This window comes from Microtus oregoni, unplaced genomic scaffold (assembly GCF_018167655.1).
Source record: "Microtus oregoni isolate MIOR12 unplaced genomic scaffold, Mior012 000000F_ref0000247, whole genome shotgun sequence".
NCBI lineage: Eukaryota > Metazoa > Chordata > Mammalia > Rodentia > Cricetidae > Microtus > Microtus oregoni.
The window spans coordinates 11,359,812-11,379,289 of NW_024543059.1; the positions used below are offsets into that span (position 1 = coordinate 11,359,812).

A 19,478-nucleotide genomic window follows, 5' to 3' on the forward strand; every position below is an offset into this window, starting at 1 on the left:
GTCTGACAGTCAGGGTTTTTCTGAGTCCTCCCTGAGGGTGGGGACTGGGCTCTGTGTGGAAGTGAAGGTGGAGGTGAGAGGTCGGAGGGTACTGCTGCAGAGGTGAAAAACTGAGGCTCCGGAGCCTAGGACAGGCCCAGACAAGTGACTGGCAGTGAGCAAGGTGGCCAAGGACTTCCTCCCAAGGGTGGGCTTTCATGGGTGAAGTGTGACAGTTTCCTTGCTTGTTATTGGGTTTTTATGTCATTTACAAAAACATCTTGTTTCTGTTGACATCCAGAAATGGCTTCAGACATCCCTGGATCTGTGACCTTGCCTGTTGCCCCCATGGCGGCCGCTGGACAGGTGAGGATGACAGGAGCCATGCCTGCCCGAGGAGGAAAGCGGAGATCCGGGTAAGCAGACCCAGCACTTCCAGGAACTGGCCTTAGTGAAAGTTGAGCAATGCTCTTGACCTGTTAGAAAAGTATTGTTCCCCCCTCCCTCTCCTAGAGAGTAAAAGCTCAGCAGTTTGCATCCTGTTTAGATTTTGCAAGCGTCCTAACTATGCACACGATTCGCTTCTACGTGTTCTGGGTCCTGGCACCCAGCTGGGGATTTCTGTTGCCTCTCCTTGTAGGGAGAGTGTGCTGTGGGGTCCTACTGGGCCCGGCTCTCAGAAGGGAGGAGTTCAGTCTCAACTGCCAGAACATTCCAGCCTCATTTGGCAGTGCCAGCCCCAGGAACTGTAAATGATCTAATGGGGCCCTCGAACCTTTTTCCCTCCGATGCTCATCTTTCCTAGGAATATGCAGGAATTCCTTTGGCAAGGAGCCGGCACCTGAATGCCAACCAGATAAGTTGAATATGGCTCAGACAATAAAGAGAATAAGTATTAAGTTATGTTGACGAGACTGGTTCTGGTAGGTCACAGACCACTTTGGAGCAGATGAAACCAAAACCGGCACCTACTTATGCTGAATGATATTAGCGGCTGTACCCAGATCCCAAATCAAATCAACCAAAGGAAAAACATTAACTGGTATTTTCCAGCTCAGTGTATTACTCAACCCAGTTCCCCATTGATCCTTTTTTTTTAAATTTCAGTTTAATAATAAATGAACTGCCTCATGATGTTGCTCCGTTTCTGGTCACACACTCCGCCCATGATTCGCCTATTCGGTGGGAACAGAACACAGAACAGAATAGAACCTTCCATAGCCCTAAGACTGCAGCCTGGACGCACGTTGAAATGGTCCAGCATTTTAATCCCAAGAGCCTCTTCCAAACCCTGTGATGCTTAAAAAAAAAAAAAGCACAGAGGCAAGGGGACAGGCGCACACCAGGGTCTGGGGTGGAGGATGAGACACCATGGTGTTATAATGCCAGCTAACGAGAAGGACCGCTGTGTGTGCTGGGGTCTTTGGGAAAGGGCATGGGAGGAGCATGGTCCCTGTGAGCATTCAGAGGGCTGAGAATCTTCGCATGGTGGCAAGGCCAGGCCTTGATCCTGCACACTCTCTCAGGCAGTCCGTGTTCTGTCTGCTGCTGCTGGGTCTCCCCTCAGAGGGCACCACCTGATCAAGGCTGCAGCTTGCCTCTAAGGGCTTCATGGACAGCCGCCTGCTCTCTGAGCCAACATTCTTGCTAAATGTGGACTGAGTTCTGCCGTATGGCTCGATAAAAGAATATGTATGGTGTTAAAATATTAATTTTTTCAATAAAAATTCCAGATTACTTCCAATGTTACTATCTTAACTCACGTTCTTTAGAGAGAGAAGCTCCATTGTTCCTTCAAGTCTTTTTCCAGAAGAGACCAGAGTGTGCCCTGCAACTCTAGGTTGGTCCAAGTCTAAGCAAACATACTTTGTCCCAACCCCATGCTGAAGACCCACGGGCCCTCCTTGTGCTGGGGGTTTGGGGAGCCTCTGTCTCCTCATGATGTGGGCTGGTGTGCATCCCCAGCAGCTTTCCGCCTTGGCCTGCAGGGTCCTAACCCAATCCTGGAGAACAGCCTGCTTTCTGCATTGCACTAGGGATGATGACAAGCCTGGATTTCCCCACGGCTGTCCTGTGTCCTGTGTCGCCACACAGGCTGTTTCCCTTCCTTCTCTGTTGGAGGGAGGGCATCATAGAAAATTCCAAAAATACCAGTGATGATCACCAGGGGGCAACTCCCTGCCTCTCAAAATCACTCTCCAGGTCATAATCAGGTAGTTCCTGAAACACAGTATTCCAAATCCCAAGGGGGAAACTCCCTATTTCTCAAGATTGTTCTCTAGATTACAATCTAACTTTATCTTCAGCTAGTTACTGAAACAACAGTCACTGAACCAGCTAATTCTAGATTTCTGATTCTCTTCCTGCTTAGATTTTTGGCTCTATTTTTTCCTGCTGGGGCGGGGGTTCTGGATTGATCCAGGTCTTTCACTGCCATAAGATGAAGGTGGGGCTCTCTGAGGGCAGACCAAGGAACTGGACCTTCACCAGGAAGCCCGGCACCTGTTTGCTCCTTGTCCTTTCCTCTTGTCAGGTGGTGGGCATAACACGCCCCATGACTTAGAGATTCGCCCTACTCTAAGGTTTCCGTAGTCATTCTTACATCTTGCATTTTTAAAATTTTCTTCACTTAATAATGACCCCTTCCATTGCGAGAGGCCGGCGGAGGCTGTGTGCATCAACAGGCAGATGCTCCACCCAGGCCTTGTGCTGTGGCTCGTACTGACTGTTGTCTGCCGTCACTATCAGCAGTGTGGTGTCTCCAACTGCTCCTTCTGTTAAGATCGTGGGACACCCCTGAAGAGAGTCAAAGAGAGGGAAATGGAAGAGGATGGGGTGTCAGGAGGGAAAAAGCAGCCTTAGTGTGCTCTGTCCCCATTCCTTTCCAAGTCCTTGCTCTCCCACCCCACCGACGGTCATGCTCCTGGAGGTTAGTGTGCCAAGTGCTGGGGACAGCTGTGCACACCTCTCTTGTGCTGCATTGCCTCTTAGAGCTGACCCCTAGAGGACTTTGGCTCTTCCCGGATGTGTGCCTGGCCCTGTGCTGGGAGTCCTCCCTGGCTGCTCTTTCTTCCCAGTCACTAACAGGCTTAGCAGTGAGAATCTCCACAGGGCACTGCTCTCTGCCTGGCAGCTAGGACTCTAGGTAAAAGAAGGTTCAGAGGTTTCAGATTCTTTCCAAAGTAGATCCACACGTGTGGGAGAAATGAGTTGAAGCAAGTCACCTGACACACATTCTTCTCGTGACCTCCCCCTAAACTCAGCAAGGGGTAAGGGAGGCTCCCTCCGGGCGAACTTTCAGGTACTTTCATCCTCAGGGAGGAAGTGGCAATGATGAGAAGTGATAAGCTGAGCCTACTCCAAAGCTACCCACTGGGATGGAGGGAGGGTGGGGGCCGCAGGCAGGGATGGGCAAGAATGTAGCCGCTCCTGCCACTGCTTGGCAGACCACCACTCCTTAGAGGCTGGGGGACAGGGGGCTCCAGAGTTTAGGACCAGCCTGGGCTACATAGTGAGACACACACACACTCTTAAAAATTAAAAAAGAATGGAGAGAGAAGGAGGACACACACACACACACACACACAGAGAGAGAGAGAGAGAGAGAGAGAGAGAGAGAGAGAGAGAGAGAGAGAGAGATTGATGTTTAAATGTGCAGTTAGGCTGTAAGGGAGCCAGAAGGGAGAACATTTTCAGACACACTGTCACTTTGCTGTGTTCTGGGGACCCATGGCCAGGCCCAGGATTGTTAATGGTAGCCACTATTTGACCAGCCACGCTAGAATGACCTTCCTCCTCCTTGTCCGCTACAGCAGAAGCACATGCTGTGCGAAAGCTCACGTTTGCTGCTGCACCGTTATCCTTAGAAAGCATTGCTAGCGAGAGCCTCATTGCCTCCCTTTCACACAAGTTATGCTCAGAAACGCCCATCCAAGGTTCTTATCCTGGGTCACTGGTAGGGAAGTGGGGTCAAGTGTGTTCCTGGCTCACCCTTTGAAGACTGGGATCACCCATCCACCGTGCTGTGTGTTTCAGAGTGAATCCAAGCAGGCTTAAAGTCGTATTTTGATTTCTTTTATTATCCAGATGTTTCAGAATAATAGCGAAACATAAAAGACATAAAAGAAAGGATGATTTACTTCCCCTTTTTATAGCAGAAGTAGGCGCGGCCTCTTGCGGTCATATTTAAAGTTGGACATGGTGGCAGAGACCCGAAGGTGCTCCTGGGGCAAGTGTTGTTTGAGGTCTTTTGTTTAGTCAGGAGCAGTGGTGTGTGTGTGTGTGTGTGTGTGTGTGTGTGTGTGTGTGTGTGTGAATTCCTGAGAGGGCTAGTGAGACTGTGTAGAATGAATGATCTTGAAGACCTCAGCAATCATGTGGGGTCCTGATTTATCTCCTGGGATGGGCCCACTTTATGCTTTTCCAGATTACTAAGCATGATCTGCCAAGTGAGTCCATGCATGCACAAGCGGCAGGTGCAGTTTCCCTCCATGCTGCATGTGACTGCATGCACACTCACAGGTGGTGGGTGCAGTTTCTCTCCCTGCTGCATGTATGTGATCGCACATATGAGAGCCATAATTTCTTGGTATTTTTATATATATATAAATCATGACTCAAGTTCCCAATGAACTCCAATAAACTCGGGGTCTAGACTAGGCTTTTTTCTTCTACCCTCTGCTAGCCTGATCTGCAGCTCACCCGGCCAAGCTGTGGCCCTTTACTTCCCTGTTTATCTGCTCCATAGGGGGTTGGCTATCAGTTGAGACTGTTTCAGCACTGAAGCTGTGGATCCCAAGAATGCCCTGTCCTTGGTCACCCCAAACGTCTCATTGGTCTTTAGGCTCTGAGTGAGGGCTGGTTAGTTAGCTGCGTTTTGTAGGAGTGTGATGATCACAGTCTTATCAAAGTACCTTGAGGTGGCTCAGTGGGACAGGCACTTGCTTCCAAGCCTGACGACCTAAGTTAGATAAGTGGATTCGCAAGGTAGAAGGAAAGAGTCCTCGACCTCCACAGGCAAGCACAAGAATACAAGCACAAACACACACACACTGTTATAGGAGCTTTGATATCAGATTGAACGGAATAGAATTTTAAAGAGAATTTATGCATCTCACACCCACATTTGATAAATATTTGCACAATTCTTCGGAATATATGGTGGGTTTGGTTTTATGTAGGCAAAGAATTTGATCTTTCGCTTTATGAGCACTAGGTGGCAGTGTGGTTCTGCAAAATTCAACCGGCCTCAGTTTGGTGGTTATTTCCCCACACGGAATTTTCCAGGAAGGTGAGAAGATAGTTCAGTAATTATACCGGGCACTAATGAGTTCTCTTCGTTTGGAATCCCACATTCAGCCCCATTTGTCCTATACACAGCTCTGCAGTCCAGTGCTGGACTTCCGGAAGGATGCTGTGGGGACCTTGAATGTCTGTGTCCCTGGTGGCATGTGTGTGGTCCTCCTCCTTCTTTTTGACCAATCTCCTTCTCTCTCTGTACAGAGGCATTTTTGTGATCACAAAACTGCCATTCCTTCCATCTCTTATTCTTAGTGTTAGGACAACTGGCTTTTGAAGACTAAAGATCCCATCAGGCAATGCTGGGCAAAATCACGTCAGCTCAGACTGCATCGTACTTAACCCAGGACAAAGACGTGCAAAAACTGCCTTGTCCTCCGAACCTCTCTCCCTTCATTTTGCCATATCTGACCCGTAGTTCCTAGGTCCCCCAAGTGGTTTCAAAGCCTAGAGGTCACCATACATCTTATTGGGGCCCGTCTTGGGATTTGCTTTCAAGGATAGCTCTTCATGTGTAACGTGACTGCTTTCTGGTGACCTAGGTGCCCTGTACCTTCCCCTGGGTCACCTATTACAGACTAGGGAATGAGGGTCACCTCCCCTACGAGAAGCAGAAGCGCCGATATCTATAACTGTGGTCTTCTGGCACACCCTCCAACTCTTTCTTTATTGTTTGAACAGAATCTCACTGTGTCTCCCAGCACACTCCATGCTCATAAAAAGCTGCTAAAACATGAGATTCTTCAGACATAGCTGCAACTACCCTCCCCCTTCTTGCTTGGGTCATGAGGGTAGGCCTCACCAAGTCCTTCAGACAGACCGAGATTAAGCAGGACACTTCAGGACCCGAGATGCCATCTCAAGACATTTACTAGAGGTGTCTCATTTTCTTCCTCAAAAACTCCGAGTACTCTGATCATAGTTAAGTTCCCTCTCTGCCCTAACATCTTCCAGCCTACTTATTTGCTGACGTGGGAGGAATATGGGGTTTTGAGAAGGAACGTTTGGTATGTTAGTTAAGCATGAATTCCCCTACTTTGTCTGATGTTTACAAGGGGAGCCCCAGTAAAGAAGAGGTCTGAAGAATAATTCGGCGAGCAGACAGCCACTTGCTTGAGTGCTTTTGATATCAAATGGCCATTTCCTTCTCCACAGCCTCCTATTTGGTCCTGGGTGTGACAGAATGATTGTCTGGAATGACTTTTGCCCTGAGGTTCATGGAGACTCACCAAGTCACAAGCAGTATTCCCAGACAAGGTCACCGGATTTCTTCATCACTCTTTGGACTTCCTGGATTCTGAGTCCCTTGAGCAATATACCATGCATTTTAGAAATGAAGTGTTTATATGGAATACATGATGTGGAGGGGACCATGTGCCCCAAAGATGTTGGGAGACAAAAAACATTGATGTTTTCTCCCAACGTGGACTGGGCTGTCCTTTGATGATCTGAGAAGCGTTCTAGGGGGACAAGGTGACTTGAGCATTTCCCACTTCTGACCAGAAAACTAACCACGCACATACTGTGATTTGTGTTTTTTTCTCCTTCCTGAGACTGCAGGGTTACCGTCTTAGCAAATGTCGGTAGCATTGCACAGTGATGTGATGGGATGAGGGTTCCCCTGCTCCCACAGCTCATGATACTAATTACAGTCTAAAAGTCATAACCACTGCTCACTTGTGACTTTGGCCTTTCAGAATGGACTTCGATGATGAAGATGGTGAAGGTCCCAGTAAATTTTCGAGGTGAGTTTACTTTGCCTTTCTTAAGCCAGTAGCCAGCAGTCACATGACTGGCATGCATAGGTACTTAGTGCCTCTTGTCATTGAGAAAACCATTGTATTTTGACCATCTTGTGTATGCCTGGCTTGGTGCCAGCATTTGGCCTAGTGGTAGGCAGTTATTAGCAATCCTGATATGTCAAGCCTGTCCTGGTGTTCTATGCTTGAAATCTCAGCACGTGGGAGTATGGGGCAGGCAGAGAGCAAATTCAAGACAAACCTGAGCTGTCTAGCAAGACCCTGTCTTCAAAAGGCATAGCAAAAGAAGAGGGGAGTGATGCCTAGTTCTTAATTCTGTTTGCTTTTACATTTAACAATGGTCACTAACTTTAATGGGCTCCCTGAAACAAACAAGCGAAAAAACATAAGGCTTAAGTTTAAAGATTATCAACCTTCTCTAAAAAGAATCATTTTTTTTTCTAGTAAAGAAAATTAGGAGAAATACAAGGAACGTGTAGCCTGTTTGAGGTTGGCTTCAAGATCTTCACACTCAAGCTACGGAGTGTATGACAGTGTCTTCAGCTGCTCTGTGGGGCGGGCCACCGTCTAGCCCACCTTCAGGGAAAGCTCCCAGGTCACCTGTACTGGGGGTGCAAGGGAGAATCATGACTTCTGATTCTCTCCATCTGTTTCATTTGAGGCACTGTGGGACACTTGGAAGATGTTATTCTCCCATTCTTATACTCCCATCTGTGCCATCTTCTTCCGGCAGGGCTTGCCTTGCTGCCCCCCTCACTCCGACCTCCTCCGAGGTTACTGCTGATCATAGAAAATGCATGGCAGGTGATAGGTGTATTCATACTCCACCTTTGGACTGACAGCCTTGGTTGTTTGAAGCGGTTTTGAGGAGTGTGATGTCCACACAGTTCACTGGGCTGGCTCTCTACTTTTCTCCATGCAGATCGTTTGGGTTCTTTTTTACCCATAACCAAAATGGTAGCTGTGGATTAAGCAGTGTTCTCTACCAATGCAGGAGGGACCCATGCCTCGTTTCTGTAGGGATTCCCAGAATCTTCTAGTCTACAGTAAATATCTCCTCACCCCCATAAACTTTTACCCTTGAGATCAAGCTCATCCATCCATTCCACAGCTTCCTCTTCAACTGAAGCATGAGATGAGAACACGTTTTTTTAACCCATTAATGACCTTGAAGTTTCCTATCAAAACAACACGTGAGCTTCACCAACAAAACTGGATTATCTCTTCCCGTGTAGACTGGACCCACTTTAAATGCCCTGGTATCTAAAGTTCTGTCTTAATAGCAAGGAGTGATCTCTTCCTGGAAAGGAGCAAACCTCAGAAATGTCCTTTTTTCCTCTCTGTCAAAGCTTGCCCTGGCCACTCACAACCTTTCTGTAGACAGAAACAATGACACTGAGTCCTCTGTGTCAAAGTTCCCCCTCAAGACTGCATACCATAGCGTGTGAACCTCAGGAAATAATGCCTCTGGGGCTCAGGACAAAAAGAAGAGAAACATGGAGTGGCATTTGCTTGATATGACATATCAGTGTCAGTGTCGATGAAACAGCAGAGGGACACAGAGCTCACGGGGCCCGCGTGTGAGGCGGCAGCCACCCCATGCTGTGTAACGCCCTGAACCTGCCAGTGAGTCACTTTTTACCCAGTCAAGTTCAGACCTTGGCTTCTCTCAACCCCATCCTTTCCTCTGGGCCTTAAAAACAAGAGGGAGATGGAATGTACTTCCAACATGTGCTGTTACTTATGCGGCTGGGTTCATGGGACCCCAGAGGCCACTGACTTAAACAACAGGGCATTTGAAATAATCCACGGCTGATGGACCTGTGGGTACATCTGAGTCGCTCGGAGTTGGGGAGACAAGCAAGTCCCCTCCCCTACCTTCCACTTAACCATCCAGGGGGAAGGTGGATGTTTGCTGCCAGCCTTGGTAAGGTACACTCTAAGACCTCTCTCCCATGCTTGCAATCAGTCCCCAGCTGTGCCCTGGAAAGCATGGAGACTATGATGCAAGCCAGTTCCCATCCTTATTAGTTGATTCATCATCTGGGCAGAGGCAGCATCATAATCTCTGTCCCCCGATGGGAGTCTAGTGAGAATTCCCTGCTTTTCTCAAGGAATGGAAGTATGGGGCTTGGCTTCCTTCCCCCAGCATAGCCTAAGGAAACAGCCTCCACTTACCAGCACTGGGCTTGACTCCTGTTTTCCTCTTAAATTCCATTATCAACTCACAGGGATTCCGCTATCTGCCTCTAGAAGACTCTGATCACACCCCAGAGGAAAACATCTACCTCCTTAAAGGACACCAGGACCTGGTGCCCTTCCTCCCTCAAAGGGTCAGCATCCCGTATTACAAGTGATGCCCCAGCCTTCTCATAACACTGGGCAACACACAGTGGCATCCTTCTTGAATGTTCCAAGTTGTTCCTGTGCTGTGGCTGGCATCAGCTGCCACTAGCAGCAAGTGGCATCTCAGGTATTACTTCAGCATAGGGACAGCTGACATTCCCAAGCTATCATCAGAAGTCAAGGTTACATACCACGGTCTCCATGTGCCTTATACTTGTAGGGCCTGCTTATACTCCCATGAACCCCTCCCCCCATGCCAGGTGAGGCAATGAGAGGCACTCAGTCTTAGCCCGTGACTACGTGGCTCCTCTCAATCCTGCCGTCAGCGTCTTGGGTTCTGGGGTTGGGTTCCTACATGTATTCATTGAGACTTCGGTTTAGGGAGCCCTCTTTGTCACATATTCTCACACCATCCCATATGACCTTTTACCTTTAGGTCACAAAAGAGCAATGCAGAGATTGTATCGGCCTCTCCTGGTGGTCAGTGGGAGACTTTACAAAGTGCCTCCCCTTTTGTATGTTAATCAAGATGGGTGGTGGATGTCTCACTGCTGAGTGAGCTGGTGAAGAAACCCAAGTTACCACACACCTAGCAGTACCTCTGTCTTTGTCCCCGATTTCCTGGCTTGTCCTCTAAGGCAAAGCCCTAGGTTGTCTTGGTCCAGCAGAGAGGTGTCACCTCCTCCTGCTCTGTCCTCATGACAGAGCCCTTGACCCTTCTCCTTCATACATAGAGAAAGATTTCCTTACTGCTGCTGCCTGGCCCCTGTCAGTTATGGATGCTCATAGACACCACAGTCCCAGGCATAACAGATTAATCCCATTGTCCCTTTCCCTTGGGGAATAAGATGAACTTGGGTCAGTAGACAGGGCCTTGGGATGTGTCATTCTCTTCTCACAAGGTGGCATTCCCTCACCTCTGCATCCTTGAGGGCTTCAAAATGAAATCATACGGCATCAATGCATATCACTTGTTTCTCAGATCTTGTTGCCGGGCAACCGGCCGTTCTCAGTTCTTTTTGGCATACTGCTAAGTAGCTCAGGCTTATTTAATAAAACCTAAGGTTATTGTATCATTCCCTGCACTGGTCAGTGAATGGAATTTTCAGCTTTTAGATCTTACCTTGTTTATCCTTTACACCTCAGCCCACAAATTGAATTTATCTATGGATCGATCAGAGAACCTCACAAAGCCCACTCCCAATGTTTATAGAGAAAATTAGTCCACGGTAATAAGGTCCCATTGGTTACCACAGACACTACCTCAAAGCTTTAGACTTAACTCTAGGTTTGGGAGCCACCGCTGAGGACTTTAAGCGTCAGACAGAACTGTCAGTCTGGTGACAATCCAAGGTCTGAGATGGCGAGAAAGCAAAGGTGGGAGGAGGCTTCACCACATGGGGCGGGTGGTGTCAGCCACAGTGGGCAGTGAGCATGGGCATGGGGAGAGGAGGAGACTCAAGAGGTTTTTGTAGGAGTTTTGGCCACAGGTGGACATTCATGGTGAAGGAGCCCTCGTTCAGCATGGCCCTGAGATAAGTCAGAGTAGGCATAGTGTTCCTATGATTCAGAGAGGTGCTGAGTGGCAGCATCTGTGTTGGAATGGAGAAGGGGATTCAGGGAGAAGTGGATGGGGCTGGCAGGATATCCCAAATCCCGAAGGTCAGACTGAGAGACTCCAGGTCAATTCGACTCCAGATGGGGCAGGCAGATTCCCCTTGGATATTGCACCGCATGGAGAAGAAAGCCTGTCTCACTGGAAGATGCAGGCAGGTGCTGTGGAGGGAGGGACTTCTGGGTCCTGCCTGAGTCATCTTCTCCCATAAGTGCCCGAGCTTCCTGTCTGGCCTCCTCTTCCTTCATCAGCTCTCCGAGTACCACCTTCTCTGGGTGGCCCGGGAAGTGTGAGCTGGCAAGGTAGGAGTATGCGCCTCTGGGAGCTCGCCCTGCCTTGGGTCTCGTGAGCAAATGTCCAGCTGAAGAGTGTGGTCTGCACCACGTGACATGCTCCGTGGCTGTGGAATGAGAGTAGAGGGTCTCTAGTCTCTCTACGGCAAGATTCTGGCCTGTGCTCAAGAGCTAGAAGTTCTTTGACCAAATTCCTGCTTGCATCCCTTCCTTCCTCTGGTTTGTAGGTGTCCCACCTCAACCTCTTCTTATTGGTTGGTCCTTTCTCCCCTACTTAGCAAACTCTGCCCATTTCTGCCTGGAGGATGTAGACTTTCCCGACACGGAGGGTCTTTGCCGTGCACGCGAGCATTGGTGCTTCGCTGGCTGGTTTACATCTTTTTCCAGTTAGTACCTGGGAGGTGGGGTTGGCCCCAGGAATCTGCTGACTGGTCTTAACCTGTCTTCCTCCCCTATCCTACAAAGCTCATCCACCTGTGAACCTCTAAAACATCAGGGCCCATTGACCTGGCTTCCGTTAGATTTCTCACTGTGTTCTGGCCTGCTCCCCAGCCTCCAAGTTCCTCAACTTCCCCTCGCACCAGGTCTGCCCATCCTACAGGAATGTCTCTTCCTCTCTTGATGCATCCTCCCCATCCTAAGTCTTCCTTTGGACCCTCCAGATGGACCCTATCTCCAGAACACTCTTCCTTTTCCTATTGCCACATACGTCTATCTCTGCGCACGGCCCCCAGCCTCTTCTAGCCCCCCCCACACACACACACACTTCTGTGTCTTTTTCTCTCCTGCTGTGCACAGTGCACCTTCCAACGTAATGCCCTGGCTGCTTGAAGACCACATTGAGCTTCCTTGTTTTCTCTGTCATCCTCTCCCCATGGGGGGCTGTCTCGGGACTCCTTGCACGGAGGATCTGCTCCAGAAGGCTCACAGCAGGCCACCACGGGGACCGCTGCTGGGTACACGCAGCATGCACATTTCAGCACACACACCATCAGGCCCTTGGGCCCGATTGCCATGCCGCTCTGCTTCCTGGAAGGATGGGGTGTGATGCTGATGCCTACATGCAGTGTGTGGAGCAGCCTTGCCTGGGGATCTTCCTTTTACTGTTAGCGCCACTCTCCTGCCCAGAGAAGCCACCAAGTCCTCCCGCCCTTGCAGCAGTACACATGGGGCGTACTTTTAGACACGATTTCATCCCAGGGAACAGCTTTTTCTCTTAAGTTGAATGGGGATGGCTGTTACTCTCTTTTTGCGCCTAAAGGTAATAAATAACTCGAGACAGAAATAGTCTCCCAGCCCTTCTGTTAGACTTTCATTGTAAGCCTCCCCGAGACGGTGTTAGGTAATCCCCCCCAGTTATTTTTTTTAATTGGTTATTGGTTAATAAGGGGTCACACCTGTTCTGTTACTATGCCACGCTGCGGGGGAAATGTACTGGGTGTAGAACAAAGGCGCGTTCACAGCTTTATTGGAAGTGAATCTACATCATCAACAGTCTCCTTAATGATACAGAGTGTGGTTAGGCTTGTGACAGGGTTAGGTACTGCAAGCCTATTTTCAGCCGAGGATTTTGTTAAGGAGAAAAGCATGCGATACAGCCCCTGATGCACATCTCAGCCTGGAGTGGCTGCCTTTGGCCAGATTAGAATACTTACAGCAGTCTTGGTTGCCTAAGCATCCAGCACATCCCTACATCACAGGCGGATGCTGAGGTGCTGTGCAATATACCGAGTGCTGTATGGAAAGTGAAAGCAGCTTGACTGTGGGTATTTGTCATGGTCGGTGCGCTCTAGTCTTTTGAGGCACAGTGTTTATGGAATAGACTATCATCATCAAAAAACGAAAGGGGCATAAGTTGGAGGCTCTCTTATAGTGTTTCATACCATGAAGTATATCAAATCACACGTGTAAGCAGTCAGGAACTGCCTTTGCAGGTGTGAGCCCAGACCTTTATTTTAAAGATCACTCAGAAAGATGCACACAGAAAGCCTGCTAGGATGCTTTGGTCTTCCATGGTTCCTGGTCTTAATTTTGGATGTCTAGGAAAAATTTATAGATATGTGGGCAATTTAGGAAGTGCAATTACATATTTAGAGAAGGAGGCCACAGAGGTCCATGCTCCCCACACATAGACAAGAGCTTACAGAGGTGTCAGGGCTCGGCTTCAACCCACAAGGACCAAAGCACTTAAGCCCTTATGAGTTAGACCTAGGAATCTGGCCATCTGATGTTAGCAGTGTGTTATTTTACTGCTGACCCTGGTCTGATCCTTCTCTTTTTCCCTCCCCCTGACCTCTTGCTTTCTGGGAAGAGAGAACCACAGTGAGATTGAGCGGCGCAGGCGGAACAAGATGACTCAGTATATCACGGAGCTCTCCGACATGGTTCCCACCTGCAGTGCCCTGGCTCGGAAGCCAGACAAGCTCACCATACTGCGCATGGCGGTTTCACACATGAAGTCCATGAGGGGCACCGGGAACAAATCCACTGACGGCGCGTACAAGCCTTCCTTCCTCACTGAGCAGGTGCCCCAGCGTTACCCTTCTGGTGTTGTGGCCAAAGTGGGGGAGCATCTTAGGGTCACAAAGCCTGAGATAAATTCCATGGGAATGTGGAGTTCAGGATTGGGGGGAGGGGTGAAAGCCAGAATGTGCGCTTCCATTCTTCAAGCAAGAAATGCTCTTCAAGAGTGCCCGATCCTTTCTGTTTTCTGCTCTTTTATCTCCCATATGCCTCGGTGAGGGGTGGTGACAAAACGGTGTGGATGAGGATGCCGACGCAGGAGAGTGGCACTGACGTCATAATTCCTGCATGTGAGGGTAACGAGAGCACAGTCGTGCCATGAAAGCCACCGAGCGTCATGATGGCTACAGGGCCATCGCAGCCAGCACCGGCAGGCATTCGTAGTCCCGGTCCGAGTCCCATCTCTCTCTGCTGTTCTTTTAGTTTAGCCGTAAAGCCACGGTTCTTCATCACCGTTTGAGAGGTGAAGTCGTCAAAGCTGGGATTTCCCCCGATCAGTTGGCTTACAGAAGGACCTGAAGACCTGCTATTCTAGGGGGTTCCCTTACGCCATGCTTTTTCTACCATGCTAACTGGGGGAAAGAAATGGGTGAAATAGCAAGACAGCATTAGTAAACAGATCTGCATGAGCCAGGTGGCTTGTGATCCAAAGTCTTTGTCCTTCACACGGTGGTCACAGCGAGCATCAGCTAGTGCTAAAAGCCTTAGCTGACTTGTCTAGCTGTACATGAAAGCTTTGGCTCTCTAGTTTCCATAACTTTCCTAAGGTAAATGAGCCAATGGGATTCCGTAGAAAGAGGCGAGATGACACGGTTGTCGAGAGTATTCATTTGGAAGTGCCAAGGGTTCCATGGGTGGCATCTTGGGTAATGGACTGTTTAATAAGGCAGAAAGTGAGGCTCAAAGGAAACGGAGCGGAAGCGACTGGGCTGCACCAGGGACTGTGCTCAGGACAGAGGCTGTGACGGAGCCACAGAATGGGCACTAAGAAGTCAGCCGGGGACTCTTAAGGGGTGCACAGTGTGTACAGAGGGAGGAGTGGAGAAGGCGTGAGGGACCATTAGCTGTGTGGCACAGAGCATCTGTCCACATTGTGGCTACAGGTCTAGAAGAACGAGGATGATAAACCAATGCCATTGTCCTCTGTTCGGTGCAGGTGTTTTGGTGGCAGATACTTCACCTACTCTGACCCCTTTGAAATCCTCCCAGGGTTCCCTTGATCCCTCGGCGTTGAGGGTTTCAGGAAGAAGGTAGTGGTCATATTTGGTCTTAGAGGTGTGGAGCATGGTGGCCCAGGTACAGGCTTCCATCCTCATTCCCACCTCAAAAGATGAAAACCGTGCTAGCCCCCCCCCCGTCCCCCAGCTCTGTGGATGTAATGGGGAAGGCATCCCCGTGTAGACTGCTTAGCATGGGGATGTTGCTGTAACCAATGGTGAACAGAGAGACAGGACTTGCTGGAAATTCATTTAAGTACCACTAGCACTAGGATCAGTACAGAGAGTTTCTCCAAATTCCTTTAATCCTTACAAAAAGGACTCTACGCATCTATAGGGGACGGCAGAGAGAGGGCAACCACGCATTCGTGTGCCCTCTCCATGCCACTCTCGGTCACACGTCCATTTACAGAGCCCTGTAAACACTTACTGTGTCAGCCCTGTAAACACTTACTGTGTCAGCCCTGCACACCAGAAGCTCATTAAACCTCCAAAAATTTCACTGAAAGTAAACTTGATGAACTATCAGAAGCCCGAGCCAATAAGTATCACGCCAGAGTTGTAAAGCTAAGTGGATGGGCATGGATGGAATCCTTCCTACTCCCAAAACCCATACTGTCTTACTGGGGGAAGGAGGAAAGGCCATGTATGAGTCATGAGATGCTGATCCTCAGGGGAGAGGATGGGAAGAGATGGGTGGGGGTGGCTCCATCCCATCAGATCTTTGCTGTCCTTGCAAACTGGGTTAAAATATGCATGCGTAAACAAAGCCACGCAGCCTCATCCGGTGACAGAATTCTTTCTCCCTCCCAGACATCTTATCCCATGTTTTTTAAGGATCTTCTTTGTTGGGAAGATCTTTCTGACATGGTGAATGAGAATGCTGATGTTCTTAGAACTGCGGAAGCATCTAAGAGACACAGGAAGCAGATGTGTGCATGGGAAATTGACAGAGCGAGCGTTGGGTTGGAAAATGTTTGCACTGTCAGCATCCACCTTGGTATCCCAGACTGAGTGCATTTGAGTCAGTCCCAAGCCAGTGACTGCACACAAGCCACAGAGTTCCCAGACTGTGCCTCCAGAAGTTACGGTCTTCTAGGGACTTGGGCTCTTAGACCCTCTTGACCACTAAGAGGTCACTCTGATTGACCAAATGTTCCAGATTCTATCCTTGGCTTCCTCTCAGCTGCCCCTGATATCGGGTGGTAACCATTCATCGTGAGGTTCTGTTTAAACATTTGAGTCTGGGGTGGGGAATGCTGGCTTACTGCTGATCCCAAAGGATGATTTTGTTCGTTTGGGGCCTGGATGGTGTGTGAGAAAGTTGGAGTGGTGGGAACAGACTCTAGTGGAGGGTTAGCTCCACACCTCCTGCAGGCCAGGAACCCAGGTTCTTTATTTAGCTTGGTGTGACAGGCTATGGATAGTTACCGCTGAGCTGCCTTTAGGCATGGTTGTCGCAGTTTAGCAAAGTTTACCTCATTTGTGGCCCCCTGGGGTGACAGCAGGGCTTCGGGAACAAGAGGGCAGTATCCCCACACAGTGGGAAGCCTCATGGTCTGTTTCTCTTTTCTCCCCATCTCATTCTCCTTCCTTCCTGCCATCTTCTGTGCAGTACAACTGGGTTCTGGGCCCTTCGGCAGTGTCACAGCTAACTGAAGTTTCAGTACATGAGGAAAGTATCTCAGGGAACTGGCAGCTCAGCCCCTCTTGATCGTCATTGCCTGGTCTCTCATCTCTCCATGCTAGAGATCTCCCCCAGTCATTCTCTCTAAGAGAAGACAGTGTGTTTTAGGGGCAGTGCAAGTTTTGGGTCTTTCTCTAGAAAATAAACTAGTCAGGTGAAATGACGTTCATTGACACAACCACACACATGCCAGAATGAATAGGTACACAAAGGAAGCTGAGGTTGCTATAGTTAAAAGATAATTGACCCGGATCTGTCAATACATTTGCTGACCATGACTTTTTCTCCCCAGGAACTGAAGCATCTCATTCTTGAAGCCGCTGATGGATTTCTGTTTGTGGTGGCAGCTGAGACAGGAAGAGTAATCTATGTGTCTGATTCTGTCACTCCTGTTCTGAACCAGCCACAGTCAGAATGGTTTGGGAGCACCCTCTATGAACAGGTACACCCTGATGACGTGGAGAAGTTGAGAGAGCAGCTGTGCACTTCAGAAAACTCCATGACAGGTAAGAGTAACTATTGCATGTGGGTGGCCATTTGACCTTGAAAATTGTTTATCCCATAAACACTTTAGAAAGCTGGAAGTCACAAAATATCCTAAAGGTGAGGTGATACATTTTATTAAGTTTGTGTAAGGGCTTCCTTCAAATTTTTAGAGTCACTTTTTTTGGTTTTTGAAATTTTTCCTGTAATTAGTGCATGCACCCAGTAGGAGGTGTTCTTGCTACATTAGTGAGACCCATAGGATCTCTATGTCTCAGTATGATACCCATCACTTACAACCTAGGCCTTAGCCACCTGAAATACAGTTCCTTATTGAAACATCTAAGTAAATCATTCTGCCATAACATAACAGACACGTTCTTCAAAAATCACCTCTGTATACAAACACATGCAATCGGATGTGTAGAATTCACTGGGGGAAGTGGATTGGAAGTAAAACACTCCATAGCAGATAAAAGTGGGAACCTACTGAACCGGCATGGCTTTAGGTGACAAATGAAAGGTCACAAATATTAAGCATGGTTCTTGGCCTGGAAAATGATTTTTGGTTGGGGAAACAAAGTCTCAGGAAGTTTTGTCACTTGTGTGTTTTTGTGGAATGCTTCAGTGACAGTCACGTGACATCAGATGGAGGGTTCTATCACCAAATCCAGAGAACTCAGGGTGAGCTGACGTTACTGGTAGATGTCTGGAGTGTGTGAGAGATATGGCTCTCTGTGTGGCTTGCTTCAGCCAGGTGCAGTTTTCTGTATTCATCTACTATTTCTCATGGATAAGCAAACACAAAACTCTAATTTTCTCTGGTTGTTGCCGAAGGTATCAAATTGGAGCAAATATATTTGATAACAAAATTATAGATTTGTTCTATCAAAATATTAGCCTTCTCTATAGCATGCATCTGTGCTGTATTCCTCCCTGACTGCACTGTACGCTGCTGGGGTTCTCACGTTCATGACTAGTGCAATGCAAAATTTGATGTCTTGCATGTCACAGCCTAGTGAATAAGTGAGCTGCTGTTTGCTCACTGTAGTCGGCCTAGGTCCCTGTGACATTTGTGTCACAGACTGGGTGAACTCAAACTGCAGGAACTGACTTTCTCTCACAGTGTGGAGACTGGGAATTTCAACCCCCTAGTCCACTTCATCTGCAACAAAGCACTGTGAGCCACTAGCTTTAAATCCATACATTGAGCCGGAGAGATGGCTCAGTGGCTAAGATCTCTTGCTGCTGCTCCAGAGGACCTGAGTTCAGTTCCCAGTACTCACAATGGGTAGCTTACAAGTGCCTTTAACCCCAACCCCAGGGGGATCCAGGACCCTTTTCTGGCCTTTGAAGACAACTGATCTCACATTGACATATCCACACACATAAAAATGAAAGTTTTGTGTCTCTCTCTCCGTGTGTGTGTGTGTGTACCCACACACTAAATCTCTATCAATACATAGTGTCTCACAGTTTTAGAGATTAGGAAGTCTAAAAATCAAGCTATATGTGTCTGGTGATGGGCCACTTTCTGGGACTTTCTAGCTGTGTCCTCTCAGGATAGGAAGGATGGCACAGTCACAAGGTTTTGTCCTCATGACCTTGGGGATTAGGATAGCAACCAGGGAAGTTGGAATCAAGCATTTCATTCATTTTAATCCAGGACCATGGTATCAGCAGGGCTGTGTCTCTTGAGACCTCTCGTTAGTTTCCAGATGCTTCCCTTTGAATCTTCCATGACCTTTTTCCTGTGTTCATGCCTGATATTTCCCCTGCTCTTGAAGTACAGTCATATCAGCTGTCTTGTCTAATTACCTCTTTACAGGCCCTACTCCAAAAACAGTCATGTTGTAAGGTTCTGGGAGTTAAGTCCTCAACCTATGAATTTTTGAGGGAGGCTCACAATTCCACCCATAATCCTTAGAGTCAAATCCAGTCTGGTGGTATCCAAACTGGCAGGAGTTGAGCTGTTTCTGAGGGAGGGTGGTCATTTTCTCAGTGCTGGTGATTAGTGGGGGGTGATTTCACGTGGAGACAGAGTGTGTCTTAACCATCTCTGCACCCCTATAAAAGAACAAGGCAAGCTCAGCCTTAGAAAGATGCTGCTGCTCCCTCGCTGGACTGGTCTTACTACACAGAACATAAAGCTCAACACTTGGGAACTGTGAGGTCAGCCAGGAAGTGTTGGTTTTAAAGTTGAAATCACCTCCTCTGGAAAGAGCTGGTCCCCCCCGCCACACACACACACACACCCCAGACTTTCTGTATTTGGCC

General features: G+C 48.5%; 1 protein-coding gene across 6 annotated transcripts in view; it reads left to right on the forward strand.

Moving 5' to 3' along the window:
- Positions 1 to 19,478, forward strand: part of Arnt2 (aryl hydrocarbon receptor nuclear translocator 2) — a 143,227-nt gene that overhangs the window by 37,905 nt on the left and 85,844 nt on the right. For all 6 annotated transcript variants that reach the window (XM_041650220.1, XM_041650175.1, XM_041650193.1 and 3 more), the window contains 4 exons: positions 281 to 395; positions 6,975 to 7,022; positions 13,603 to 13,816; positions 17,011 to 17,224. In XM_041650220.1, coding sequence (XP_041506154.1) covers positions 281 to 395; positions 6,975 to 7,022; positions 13,603 to 13,816; positions 17,011 to 17,224 — 591 coding nt within the window. The remainder of the gene's footprint in view (positions 1 to 280; positions 396 to 6,974; positions 7,023 to 13,602; positions 13,817 to 17,010; positions 17,225 to 19,478) is intronic.